Source organism: Cygnus olor, chromosome 11 (assembly GCF_009769625.2).
Source record: "Cygnus olor isolate bCygOlo1 chromosome 11, bCygOlo1.pri.v2, whole genome shotgun sequence".
Lineage (NCBI taxonomy): Eukaryota > Metazoa > Chordata > Aves > Anseriformes > Anatidae > Cygnus > Cygnus olor.
The window spans coordinates 3001312-3015786 of record NC_049179.1 but is presented as its reverse complement, the minus strand read 5'-3'; the positions used below and the strand labels follow the sequence as shown (position 1 = coordinate 3015786).

At 35.2% G+C, this 14475-nt stretch overlaps 1 protein-coding gene and 1 long non-coding RNA gene across 12 annotated transcripts in view; one reads left to right on the top strand and one right to left on the bottom strand.

Annotated features, from left to right (window-relative positions):
• LOC121075951 overlaps positions 1–14475 on the top strand; it is a 52215-nt gene that overhangs the window by 23892 nt on the left and 13848 nt on the right. The gene's annotated exons all lie outside the window — the stretch shown is intronic.
• Positions 8322–14475, bottom strand: part of UNC13C (unc-13 homolog C) — a 222125-nt gene continuing 215971 nt past the window's right edge. For all 10 annotated transcript variants that reach the window (XM_040569745.1, XM_040569746.1, XM_040569747.1 and 7 more), the window contains 3 exons: positions 14377–14469; positions 13267–13426; positions 8322–9758 (listed from right to left, as the gene is read on the bottom strand). In XM_040569745.1, coding sequence (XP_040425679.1) covers positions 9473–9758; positions 13267–13426; positions 14377–14469 — 539 coding nt within the window. In that variant the 3' untranslated portion in view covers positions 8322–9472. The remainder of the gene's footprint in view (positions 9759–13266; positions 13427–14376; positions 14470–14475) is intronic.

Genomic DNA, 14475 nt, shown 5'->3' with positions numbered 1-14475 from the left:
CAAACAGTGCTCTGATAACAGACCTTTCATGAGCATGGGGTGTGGACAGAAAGAATAGGAAAATCCTGTTGTACCACTTCTCTATCATGTGTTAACCAAGGCAGTACTGAAACTGTATTTTGTAATTGATTTATATCTAATCAATTTTGTTCCTCTCATGGAATCTCTAAGTGCATCTAGAACATCTAGAACTGTGTTCCTCCGCTAGATCTCCTTCACAATCTGGTCTGAAGTGTTTTTTTTTTCTTTCTTATAGTCACGGTCACCTTGGAACAGATATCTGATAATTATCCTCTGTCAGTTAGTTGTCTAAATAATTTACATTTTAAGAGTCTCAAAGGACTCTCCAGCTGACAGGTCTGATTTAGAGTTGTGCAGTCTCTGTTACACAAAAAAGCCTTTCTCATTTACTTCTGCACTTCCTTCTCTGTTCTATTGCAATGTATCTTGTTTTGGACTTTGGATTGGTGATACTTTTGATACAGTCATGCAAATATGACTGTTCCTTGAAATATTGATGTTCGTTTCCTGATGTGCTCACTTAGCCTCTGCATAAAGATAGATGTTCTCCAAGTGTTCCAGTTAATTGTGTTTACTGACAGAACTATTGTCTGAAGCAGTGGATCTTAACCCACTTCTCTGTTTCAGTAAGCTGATTCTAGCTGTTGCGTTGAGACAGATAGGAAGACCCTTTCAGCTGGAGCTAGCCTAAACAGCTATCTCAGTCATCAACAGAGATTTAAACCCTTCTCACAGATTTTGCTAATGGGTCTAAATAATATTTGCCAAAACTGCAAGCTGTTTATAAATAGTTTGTAAATAGAAAAGAGATTCAGTTCATGCAATAAATGTATGTAAGCTTTGCTTTTGTGTGTATGTGACAGAGAAGAACATGTATTCAGTCATACTCTTTGTTTTCACCTGGTAAAAATACAGTAAGTAAATCCTTTAGTATTTGTTTGCATTTATGCAAACAGTGTTTCTGGTTTCTATTTTTTCTGCAATGTAATTTCTCCCTGATCAGAAATGAAGTTCTCTGCAGTAGAGAGAAGATGTGCTGCAATTATACAGGCTATTGGACATTATAGAGCGTATCTGATATGAGCTAAGTTCACTGCTGCTCTTGACTTCAGGGGCTCCTGCAATGTTTTTTCTTTAATGACAAGCTGAGTAGGGGAGAATGAGGGACTTGACTTAGTTTCATAGCAGTCAGAATGCTGGGGAAGCTCAGTCTGACATGAGCTTCTTCTCACAAATTACATAGGAAAAGATGATATTGTTCAAAGGGCATATTGATTTAACATCGTCACGTAGGTGCAAATTAGCATGTTGATACGTTGATGCATCATTACATGAAAACTGCTGTTGTTTCTCAGGCTCCTCAGGAGAATATCCCACTTAGTTAATGCTGTTGTGTCTTGTCTGTATATTACTCGGGGAAATAATCTCTGCAGTCTTTAACCTGAACTTGTTTGTGATGGCGTCCAGGCTGGGAATGTGGTGTTTTTTATTTATTTTATTTTTTTATCTTATTTTATTTTATTTATTTTTTTATTTTATTTTTTAACAAACAATGGGTAGGGAAGGGCAGAACCCATGTATCCAGACTTGGTACAAAAGGAATGCAATCTGAAGCTGGATGTCATGTCAGCCCTACTCTGAATCTCTTCTTCCTCGTCTCCATCTTTTTTTCTGACTGTCTCTCCATACTCTTGGAGAAAATTCAGTGAAGGCTACTAAGTAAAAAAAAATACTTCAGTGGCTAATTGCATTGTGAAGATGGTCATGTTTCCCTCCCATCTCTCTGTAAAATATCCCATTACTCATGCCGTTTTGCCCTTCACCTGTAACGCGGTCTTCTCATCCCCTCTCTCCTGCTGAGATTCCTCCCATGTTGTCAGAAACAGCCCCTTGTCTTCAAGGTCCTTTCTTCTACCTGATTGATAATGATCACAGTTATCTGCACTGTATCATTTCAATTGTAACACCAAAGCAAGGCAATGGCTTGCATTTTTGCTTTTTATCTCTTTAAAATCTTAAAACAGTGGTCTTTAAGAAATTTAAAACATAATAGTGCAGGTATTCTGTGCATTCAGGTTACATGTATTACTGTTTCTGTATGACTGCTGTATAATGCGTATAAACTCTGTGGTTTTATGGACAAAGCCCTGCCATCTATTACCAGCTAATGTCAAGGTAGCAGGCATCGTGTACATACAGTGCCATCTCTACTTGGAGAAGAAATCTGGGAGACTGTTATCCGGAGGAAGGGGAGCCTACTGAGTATATGGTAATTTTCCATTTCTGTTGTACTATTTGGTGCATATTTTGGCAATTCCTTTTCATTTTTTGATGCTGCTAGTCAGAGTCTTGCATTTGTTTTCCTAGTGTCATGACCTCAGACTTGGAGGCGTAATCCACATTGGTGCCAACTGTCATCACTCAGCAACAAAAAAATTCCTTCTTAAATGGGTAAATGTTGAACAAAATATGTGGGACCTCTTGGACTTTAAAGGAATCCAAGTTAGAGGTGTCTCATTGACTGCAGAAAAAGACTGCAGAGAACCAAGAGCTGTGTCAGCATGCTTATGTGTATTTAGAGCAAGTGAAGATGGTTCTCTGAATTTTTTTTTTTTTGCCTCACTGTTCCCTTGCAACTTTGATAAAGTCAGTTGTGCTTACCAACGTATGTGTTTTACCCGTTATGTATGTAGTCAAACAACAGCATACGTACAGCTTACAGAGCAGAGTTGTGAATGTCTCAGTAAGCTGTCTTCTATAGCCCGTCACTCACTCTGGGTTTTTCTCTTTCCCTGGAACTTGTAAGAGTATTCTGAAAATGTAGAAGAATAGGTACTAAATTATGTGAGACCCCAAGTCAACGCAGAATCATCAGAGTTCCTCTCTTTTTTTCATGCAAACTTTTACGGTCCATTCAGTATATAGTATATATCAACTTCAGGATTTTGATTTTTTTTTTCTTGAGCAGAGGCTGGGAAGTAAGGCACAGTATGACTCTTTTGAGCAGTCTGTTTTATGGTCAGTGCTTATCACTTACAGTGGTCTGGCCTTCAGTATGCTGCTTGCAGATGATATATCAAGGACTTATTTCTAAGGTGAACTGAGTTTATTACCGTCAGCAGGAAATAGTTTTCTTTTTCTTTTTTTTTTTTTTTTCTGGTAGTTCCGGAGCTTTGAAAATTTTAGTTGTAGCGTTCAACACTATATTCTCTCTGTATGTTTAAATTGTTGAATTAAATCATTAGCTGTACATATTAACATTCCTGAATTTGTGAGATTGTAGTTGTCCTCCTAAGCTGCCTTTCAGAAATTATCATGTAGTAAAGAAATGAAAGACATACTGGTCTAAACATGATACCCTCTGGGTAGCTTTAGAAAGTTGTTAAAAATATATATTTTGCCTTCAAACCTTTTTAAGAAACTTCACCACAAAACAAGACAGACATGAAATAGTTGGGTACTGGGAGAGCTGGTTGCATCTGTTTTAGCTTACAAGACTGGCAGTGTTCATATAGGTCTCATATAGTGGATGGTAGGACTTGGAGTCAGTACTGTAGTAGACGTAACAAAAAAATAGTAAAGAACAGACTTCCATTTTGTCCTTGGATTATCTTTTTCTGACTATCTTGAATAAGTTGCATTCAGTTGAAAGTTAACCTATGATATTTTAATGTCTTTTGCTACAAAGTTTACAGTATACCCACATGTTATTTCATATTCTGTGGTGATTATTTAATGAAATTCCCATGGAATTGTGTATGGCAGCTTTAATTGCTCCCGTGTTTGAAATGTGTTTGCTGAATGGCAAGGTGGTGGTAAACTGTAGCTTATTTTTGGAGCAGTTTGTGTAGACGAACTGATTTTTCAGCTATATAATTGGTTTTAAAAGATCCTTTTGTTGATTTTCTTCTTGATTGGGTTTGTCATCAAATTAGATTTTGTAGGAGTGTGTAGATTCATCATTTACAAATTAACTTATACTTTGTGTGCACAGATATATTCTCCAGATACATGTTTCAATGGTTCTTTATATCAACAAATACTTGTAGTGACATCTTTTTTAATATCCCAGTTCTGCTTATTAGTCACAGTCTAATGCTTGTCTCCGATTCTGATCTTTTTATTATGTCTTCTAAAATCAGTTTTTTTCCTGAAAATTTATTTCTGTGAATTTTTGGTAGTGCAGCTCAATCACATAAGTATGATGGCAAAAGGCAAATACAAATGATATGAAAATACCATCAAAATAAGCATGTCTAAACAACTGAATGACACTTGCAGAATATTTTTTAAGACTTGCCCAGCTGTATTTACAAATAATGCTGAATCCATTTATGTTAATCATGTCTGCTAGTTGAATTTAAATTAATACAGTTATTTGTTTGCCACATATTTGTTCAGGTCTTTTCTTTATTTTTCAAGGGATTTGTATGAAATGGGTACTTAATTCAGAGTAATGTGATAATGGTAAATTTTCCCTTTGTTTTCAGTACTTGTCTACAAATTTGATTTCTACCATCACTGTCATGAGAATATCAGTGGAAACCAGTAAAATAGAATAATGAAGCACTGTAAATAAGTATTTCTTTTTTTCAAGTTTAAGTAATTTTGTTGATAATCTGTTGGAGTTTTTTTCCTATTTGACACCAGTTGTTCCACTAATTTTGCACACTAGTTGTCAGGACGGTTTTTCACATGGAGCTGTCCAGTATGCACAGCCTCTATGTGGTCCAGAGCCTCTCACTGATGTTAACTCCAAAAGTTCAAGTTGGATTTCTCTTGCTGAGGAAAAATATTACTTTTCCTTTTATGTATGTTGGTTTATCATCTCCTGAAACTTATAGTTTCAAATATCCACATTATTCTCCTGTCATGTATACTTTATATGTAACTTTTTTCTCAATTTGAATAAGAGGCGAGAACTTAGATATGTGGTTTTCTTTTAAGTACATTGACACATGGCGTAATCAGAATTAAAGTTATTGTAAATAAATATTTAATTACAGAGGGCATGCAGAAGGTATTAAATGTTTCCACAAATTCTGTGCAGTCTCCTTACTGTAAACCAGTAAATGTTAGAAATTAGATGTCCTTATAGCTGCCTTTGGACAGCTGTGGATTATTGGGGAGTTTTAAACCAAATAACTATATCCTTGATTAGTAATAATTGTAATGATTAAATCTATAAACTCAGTCATATTCTAATCTTATTATTGCTTGTTTTTGTAATGAAAGATCTTTACGCAGAGACTTTGGACAGATTATGTAACTATCACTCTTATAAGGCAACAATGCTAATTGTATGAGTCTCAACTTCAAGTTAGCCTTGGAAGCTACTGTTTATAGGTCTGGTTTGCCTTATGTCACAAGTACAGCTGAGCCATTTGTTAGGCTTGTCATAGCCTACCCTTCTAATTACACCTCTCTTAAGGTGCGGAACCTGAAGATGTCTGCTTTTGTAGTTTTCCATGGTAACAGCCTGTTTTTGTTGGTCCACCTTTGAGGATAAGGTGGACCAGAAGGTACCTCCAGAGGTACCTTCCAACTTATTTTGTGATTCTAGGGTATGCATTTGGTGCTTTAGTCCCTTCTCTCCTGTGTAAGCCTGTGCTAGTGATGCAAGTAACATGCACAAGCACGATCTATGAGGAAATGGGTTTATAACGTAACTTTATTATTGGTGTTACTGATTGGCTTTATGGAAGGGCTCACTAGCTACCCAAATAGAAGCCAACTTCCCTGTTGTATTAAAAAAAAAAAAAAAAAGCTGATTATGAATCAGACAGGATTAATGGTGTAGGACTGAGTTGAGTTTGTTTGAAGAACAGAATTTCCTACTTTTGGAAATGAAGCTCTGCAAAAAAAAAAAAAGTGATTGCTGCTGTTGTCTAGGAAGCGGGAGAGTGTATTGCATGTGGTTGAATGTTTGGCTAGATTCACTTCTTAGGGTTGTTTTGGTCTTTTGATATAATTTTGATATATTAAAAAAAAAAAAGCCGTAGGACAGGGTAGGTCAGCATGCAAATAGTCTTTTTTTTTTTTTTTTTTTTTTTCCCCAAAGGTATTTAGTGCTTGCCATGAAAGTAATTGCAAAGATAATGCATCTCTGTGCTCTGGAGATCACTTACACCTGTTTGTACTACCACAGCTCAGAGGGCTGGCACTCATTTCTAGAGAGCTGGTCTCTCTCTCCGCACCTTGGTGCGCTGTGTGGTTGGTTGGGCCATGGCTGAAAAGCGGTTCCTGGATGCTGCTGGGGAATTTGCAGCTCACATTCACCTCTGGACTCAGGGACAGGTATAGCACATAAAACCATAGGCAGAGAATGCATTTACTGGATAAATAAGTAATAGGGGTTGCAAGCGTGTTACTCCATAATGTTGAGGGGAGGGTGGATCCTTTATAAATGTCAGTTGTCAGAAAAATCAGCCTGGTTGCCATATTTGTGTAATTTCCCAATTCTCTCCCAACATCTTAGCTAGTCAGTTGTGTGTGTTAACTAGTGCTTCCACAGCTCTGTATCCAAACCTAAAACTAGAACCTGCTACCCAACTTTTGGCCTACTTCATCTCTGTAGCTAGTTTGAAATCCTCAGACCTTTGCAAGGATAACTACAGCCTGAATGTGGTTTTAAAAATGGTAAAAGGTCATTTGTGTTCTACAATCAGAAATGAGATGCAAACTCTTCTCCCAAGATATGATGGCATGATACCGAAATTCCACATTTAAATAAATCATTAAATAAATTGCCGACAGATTTCCTCTTGGAGGTCAAAGAAGATATGGAGGTTCACAGAATGAGAGAAATATTTTCTGAATTCTTCACAAAGGATCTCTTGATTCTTCCAGGACACAGAAAAACTTTCCACAATTGTTTACAATTCAGTAAAATGTCTCTTGCAATTTTCAATGACTTTCAACATATATGATATAAAAGAAGTCATAACATGGGTGCCATTCAGATATGGCATGAGACAAATCTTTTTTGGTGTCTAGCTCGGTGGAGTTTTAGGGCACCTGGAATTTTTTGGGTGCGTGAAGATTGAAGGTGGTGCTGTGGCCTACACTAAATCAGTTGTTTTAGACTCAATGTTTGTTTTTATCTTATATTTATGTATTTAATTCAGGCATTACTAATTCATTTTTTTTGTCAGATCTTAGCTGTGAAGCATGCTGAGGAGAATGTAGTTCGGTTCCCTCTTACATTTCCATCCTGTAAAACTAAACAGAAAAGACCAAATATTCTCTTTTAAGCCTTATTGAACTGAGTTATATGTCAGTTCTAAGTATACTGGTTAATTTGAATTTCTGTCATATTCCAGGCTTCTCTAAATGTATTTGTTTACCCAGATGCATATCAAATGGGCGTCCATTTAGTAACTGTTCTCTGAGAACTTGTTCTCAAATCAATTTTACTCTTCTTCCCTTTCTTTCTTGTTATTTCCTTATGTATATATACTAATATTCTCAACAAACAAACACAAATGGAATTTCAACTTGAATTTTGATTACATCGGTTGTCACTGAGAAGTGAAACTGCCAAAAATAGCTGTCAGTTCACTCAGGTTCGTTCACTAGAGTTAGGCAAATGTTCTCAAATTATTTTTTTTAAAGACAATACAAAAAAAAAAAATCAAGATCTCACTCTTTCATACATTCTGCATTGCATACAAATCAGCAGGGCATTCACTGATAACTACCCCATGATCTTAGTAAGGTATTGTTAACTCTAAAAGCTGTCCTGGTCTTATCTAAATATCTATACGTATACTTCCGGCAAATCTAATTATTGGTCTTGAGGAGGATAAAGGATGTTGAAAGACGTTCTTAAAATCTCATCTATATATTTTATGAAAGGATATCCTGGCAAGAATGTTTAACCTATGTGGAGCTGTATACTGCGTTTTAGAAGACTGGAATCAACTATACTAGCTTTATATCCTTTGTTTCTTTTATTAGTTTTTGCCCTAAGCTGAAAACCTCAACCTGTGTTAGAGATGCTTGTAACTAAAAACAATGACAAATGTGTGTGTTATTAAAGAATATTATATGTGTATTGTAATATTACAGAACATTATATCTGTATTGTGTGCATTATTACAGAATGTTATATACATTAACAAAATGTGTACCTCATTTATTATAAATGTGACACATGAGATATTACACTTATAAAAGAGCAAGGTGCTAGACAGTGGAAATCATGTTTTGATATATTAAAATGCTGTATTGTAACCCACTACATTGGCTTCACATGCAATTATAACCTATAGGAATATAAATATCAAATGGTATAAATCGAGGCAGGTTTTTTTTTTGTACTTTATTTTACAATTTATCACTAAATATATTTACAGGACACAGAGTTTGCTTTAGTGCAATACATAGTAATGTTGCATAAGTACAAACTGTTGATCTTTTCTAATAAAAAACAAAACAAACAAAAAAAAACCCAATCCAAACAATGAAAAAGCCAAAATCACCCCCCCCCCAAAACAAAGCACTTAACTGGTGTTACAGCTAAGTATGTAAAGCAACATTAATAACTGAGTGAAAATGCTAACAGCATTGTTACTTTTCATAAACGTTTCTAGAAACAAACCACAACCCAACTTTATGTATTCCAAACTATTAACCCTTCTACATGTATTTTTAAAATGACTTTTAAAGCACATATACTGTACTGTATGACAGTATTTTTCTACAGATACTGACTTACCCTTTTAATATAAATATGATATTACCTTGGCAGTTTTGAAGAACAAAGTTATCTCAAGATATCAAACATCAGTAACAAACAGTAAGCGCAGCTTCTTGAGAACTTGCTTGAACAGCATTTCTTCACAGTGATATTTATGAAAGGTTGGAAAAAAATTAGCATAAAATATTTCCATCCTTTTTCAGTTTTTATGCAAAAATCATTACTTTATATCGATAATTATAAAATTACAAACACTTCTATAAGTAACTGCATCTGTAGTAATGATAGAAAAAGTTATCAGTAGGATGCCTAAAATTAGGCTATCATAAAATGATAGTTTGAAGAAAATTAGATAAATCTTTTCTTAAATAATAATATGGGAGATAATTTAGAATAGGCAACATAGTGGTTTAACAGAGACAACTTAATTATCAATTGAAAAAGCTATTTATTAATAAATGTTAAAGGGATTGTGATGAAGCAAAATCAACATTAAGTGATATAGTGTATTATTTACTCTTAATCTTAGTTTTGGCACTTCATCGGAACAATTACTTTAACAAAGACCAAAATATGTAGAAAAGATATACAGCTCTTTGACATACATTGCAAATGTAGTACATAAGTACTGGCAAACACTGAAAACATAGTTAATTAAACATTCCCACAAATTTTCACATGCATGCACTATTCAGACAACAGCATTGGATCTATGGTGTTACAGTGACAGTCTTGCATTATGGGAGTATTTTAGGCCATTTCTTCAGCAGATCTTGTTTCTGATTTAAGTCTCACAAATTCTTTAGCAACTTCGTCATTGGTCCTCTGAGAAAGTATTCTAAGAATTGTCAATCCAGTCTCATCTACAAAGATATTTCTTAGCAAGGGATAACAAGATGCACAGCTACCTCTCTCTGCTATGTTTTGCAGCTGAATAACTGTCATTCCTATAATGCGATCTTCTCTAGCAAAGCAGTAATCTTTCACTGAGAGGTGAAGCTCATAGGCTCCTGGTTTATCTTCATTACTCAAAATGCTGCAAGGATGAACAAGATGAATTTAGAACAAGGAGATGAGTTTAATTCCTCTGAGGAATGAGCATGTTTTGTAAATCTTGTTGGAATTAAAATGTTAGTGGTAGTTTCATTTTTGTAGTTCATTTTCTACAACAGATGATTGTTTAGTTTTCAGATTTCTACGTGTTAGCCTTTCACATGCTACTGTTAACACAGTCCCTCTCCTCACTGACCTGAACAGAAATGGAGGGAATTTCATCAGTTCCTTCAGTATCTGAACCACTGTTACTTTTCCCTAGAAAGTACCTAAAATGTCCAACTACTTCCAGAACTATCATAACCATATCTTTTATTCAACTACAAAACTACAAAAACATTTATACTGGCATCCATGAATTAGACAGCTTTCACTTAGGCATAGCATACGTTATATGTAGGAATCAAATCTTTTTGATTTACAGATTTTGCTCATTTTTCCCGGCTAAATAACTATGAAATTTGTAAGTAGGTAGAAGCAGTTTCTCTGCTTTTAGTTACCTATTTTTCTAAACCTAACTTCTGTGCCTGCAGTGTAAAATCCTACACCAATATTTGCCACTGCTCTTCTGTCCTTAGTTTTTTGTGCCTTTTTTTTTTTTTTCCCATGAGCAATCACGTGGATCTGATTAAAGCCACCTCTAAGCAAGTTTTGCACTGACAAAATGTATCTCAGCTACACTTTTCTTTCTGTTCATTCTGCCAGGTCCAAATTAGCTGGAGGATGTACAGTACTGCTTACTCAAAATTCTATACTTGATGTCTGTGAATACTGATTTCTAATGTAACACAAATGAGATATCACATTGAGAAATTGATAGGAAACATTTCTTATGATGACAGTTTCTTCAAATAACCGTCATGTTATCACAGTTTTTAAAATTGCTATTTTCATGCATTGTTTTTATTTACTACTAGTGCAGTAAGTACTGTTCCTGGATAGAAAAAAGAAATTTTAAGCATCACTTTATTTTTGAAATGACAGCAAGAACACTGTTTTAGCGTATTTTATCCAGTAGATCCAAGATGTTTTAAAACCTTTTGTTTAAACTTCATAAAAATAATAAGCTCTGAAACCTCATTTTTAAGGGTAAAATTTATTCTCTTCCAAGGTAGTTGGAGATCCTCTATGCCACTTTAAAAACTGGCCCAAAAGCCATATATAGCACACACAAGATGGCTGATAATCCCCCCAAGCCTAGGGGCTAGTTATACTTAATTAGAATTATACCTACTGACAGGCCAAACCAAACTGGAGAAAGTGTTCCTAGTTATGCAATTTCCCCGGTGGGAATACTAACGCAGCCTGCTTATGTCTTTGTTCTGCCTGAAGTCGATACTCAATTTGCAGGTCACTGCAATCCCTTCAGGAAAGAAGCAGCTGTTATGCTCAGTATCATAGATATCAAGGGGGCTTGTTTCCTAAAAATCACCAAGTATTTGATTTTATTCTTCCTGATCCTTTACTCATTTTTCTGGATCACAGGAGCATATGTAGGGCAAGGTAGTACTCAGAAAACAGATTTAAAATATAATTCTATTTAATCTAAAACACAGAAGTACCTAATAGGCAACCCTAACCCTAGTGAGGTGCAGTCTCACTTTTACGGTGTCAGGTTGTGTGATGTATGTAAAAAGCAACATTAAAGCTGTAATCATAGAAAGGGTCTGTGCATTTCTATGAAAGCAACACTTGCAATCATTTGTCAGGCTTCAGGAAGAAGGTATGGCTTTGAAATTACACTTAGTTCCTCTAGAAAACATATTTCATAAATATTTTTGACATCAACTGATTGAATTCCATTTTTTTATTGAGTATTATTTTCCTATGTTGTTCTAAGTAGAACAATAGAGATGCTCAGAATGCAGCAACTGACTGCATTATGAATTTACTGAAGGTTAAGAGTGGCAGGGCACTATTGAATTGATGACTGATTTTTAGATTAAATAATAAAAGTTTGGTATTTATTTGATATTTCATTTTCTTTAATAGTCAGTGTTAAGCAGCTTGTTGTTACTGGGCCTAAAAGACATTTGAATACATCCTTTTCTACATAAAGTGAAACATCCATGTTATTTGTTGAAGTTGTAATGAAAGAAAAAGAGTCATACTGCTATAAGTAAGAAGTATAAATATGAATTTATAATACACCTACACCTTTTCCCCTCATAAAGTACACTGTTTTTGTGCTTATATGTAATCCCTATGTAGACAGGTCCCAACAGAGATGAATACATAAAAGTGGATGCATACTAAGCTTTTAGAAGAAAGTGGTATTCATGAAGATGAAAACGCCTGAGCATACTGATGATTTGCTACCTAATTTAGAGTAATTTCATTTGGATTTTCATAAGTTCTCCCATTTTACTTTATTTTTAATCTCTTCTATCCATGCAGTTGTATATGAAACTCAGCATTTTAAGTTTATTTTTGTGTGCTTTTAGTAGCCACAAACAAATAAAGGAGATATTTGCTCCATATACATTTCAGAGATTGCTACTTTTGTTTACAGCATAATCTCAGTGCATTAAATATAATTTTTCTGGGAAAAAAATATTTCTGTGTAAAAGGGCCCAGGATGTGATTTCAGGTGATGCCCTCATCCCTCCCAGGCAGCTATAAGGAGTTAAGGTTCCCAGACTGTGTGGGAAACAGTTCTAAAAAGGGTGTGAGAATTTTCTGACTTGAGAGTTTGGACATGGAGCTTTCTTTGCCTCCAGTTTTCCTACGGTGCCCTTCTTCAGCTTGTCCTTTCATGATCATATGTCTCAGCTTGCTACTCTATATTCTTAGAGGTTATTTGTCATCACAGTTATAGCAATGGGATAAAGAAAATCACTGGCAACAAGCCTTAAAAGCAACTTCACCGTCAGACACTGAGAAAATGAACTCTGTCCTTCTTTTCTGTCTGTGTGTGTGAAGTGTGGTTGGAAAATGAATTGATTTCAGTTATGGGAGGAGAAGTGAACAGGTTAAAGAGATGTGCTGTGGGAAATACTATATGTAAAGGTCCAGGTTAGGTGAAAAATTTCTTATTGCTTTGAGGATTAAACAATAGATATACTAGCATTAACAAACACATGCACAATACTTCAAATACTTAGATACCTTAACAGTCTCAATGGCCTAGAAATCTAGCAGTAAGAATTAATGTTTCAGCCCAGATAACTACTTAGGTAAAAATATTCCTAGGTAAATAAATACTTATTCCTGTGTATGGAAATGAATTGTACATTTTAACCAGCTGAAAGGTGGTTAAGGCTAGAAAGCTAAAAGGCGGCAAGCTTAGTGGTTGTCATTCATCTTTAGATAAAGCAAAGATACAAGTTAATAAATAGTTTTGAAGTTACTATCTTATTTATTATGGACCGTGATGTATATAGCCTTAACTTTAGGATTTTATTACTTTGTTTTGTTTTTACAGGTTAAATTGCAAGGCATTCTGGCAAAACTTGCATAAGATAGGTAATTAACAGCAAATAAAGACTTACAATTGGAAAGTTTCATTGTATTTTGGTGACCAGGTGTTGCTCTTTGTCTTGGTTCCATGTTTTCTTTTCTTGTCACTTAGGTTAGGACCTAAGACACAGACTTCCACAAACGGCCGGAACATAGCTGTTGTTTGCCAATTTAGATTATTAATTGCTACAACTATAAAGAAACAAAAGAAATGAAGTTAAATAAAATCCTATTAGAAGAGCTCCAATTAATTATCCAGTATGACCAATGAAAGGTGCCTTGAGAACTTTCCCGTAGGATACCTACACTTAGGTTCAGGCTGGATGTTAGGAAAAGGTTCTTCACTGAGAGGGTGGCCGGGCACTGGAACAGGCTCCCCATGGCAGTGGTTGCTGCAATGAGCCTGCTGGCATTCGAGAAGTGTTTGGACAATACTCTCAGACATAAGGTCTGATTTTGGGATGGACCTGTGTGGAGCCTGTGTCCTTGTGGGTCACTCCCTTCCAACTCAGTATATTAAATGGTTCTATCTGGCAAGCCTAGGAGGATCTTTGCCTGTTCCGTGTCACGTAAAACCTCTCACTACTTCCAGTTAGAGCAACAGCAAATATAAATGTATGTTTTATGAATACTTTATGTTAACAGCTGTTTTGTCTGCTACGTTCACTAGAATTAAAAAATTAACTTGTACTAATCTGAGTGGTACTGGATTTCCTTTGGAATTCAAATTGTGCAGAACAAAGGCATTTTATTTGTTAGAAATAGAACATTTTAAATCTTGGTGCAGTCGTTTACCACTCACCTCTATTACGGCTTTTGGAAAATTAAATTATGTACAAGTAATTCAGAAGCGTGTTTTGTCGTGTTAGAATTTATAATTCCATAACTACATATAAAATTTTTTATCTTGACTACACTGGGAAGCACAAGACAGTACTGACCTGCCTAATCTTAACTTTTGCTGATGTTGAGCAAGGAAGAAGTACAATCCTAATCACCTGAAGCATACTTACAGCTTTACAAGTACTGTAATACTTAACAGTTGTTATTTCATTGTTGGTAAGTTTTACCTAGGATTTAATGCTTGGACATTTTGGACTTTGTTGTTGTTTTCCTTTTAAAATTAGCTCTTTGGAACTTACCTTTTACAGTAACTTTATGCTCACCAGTTCCAGGATGTGTGGAAACATCCACCTGTATAGATATTTCACCCACTGAATTACTAGTGGTTTGACCTGAAA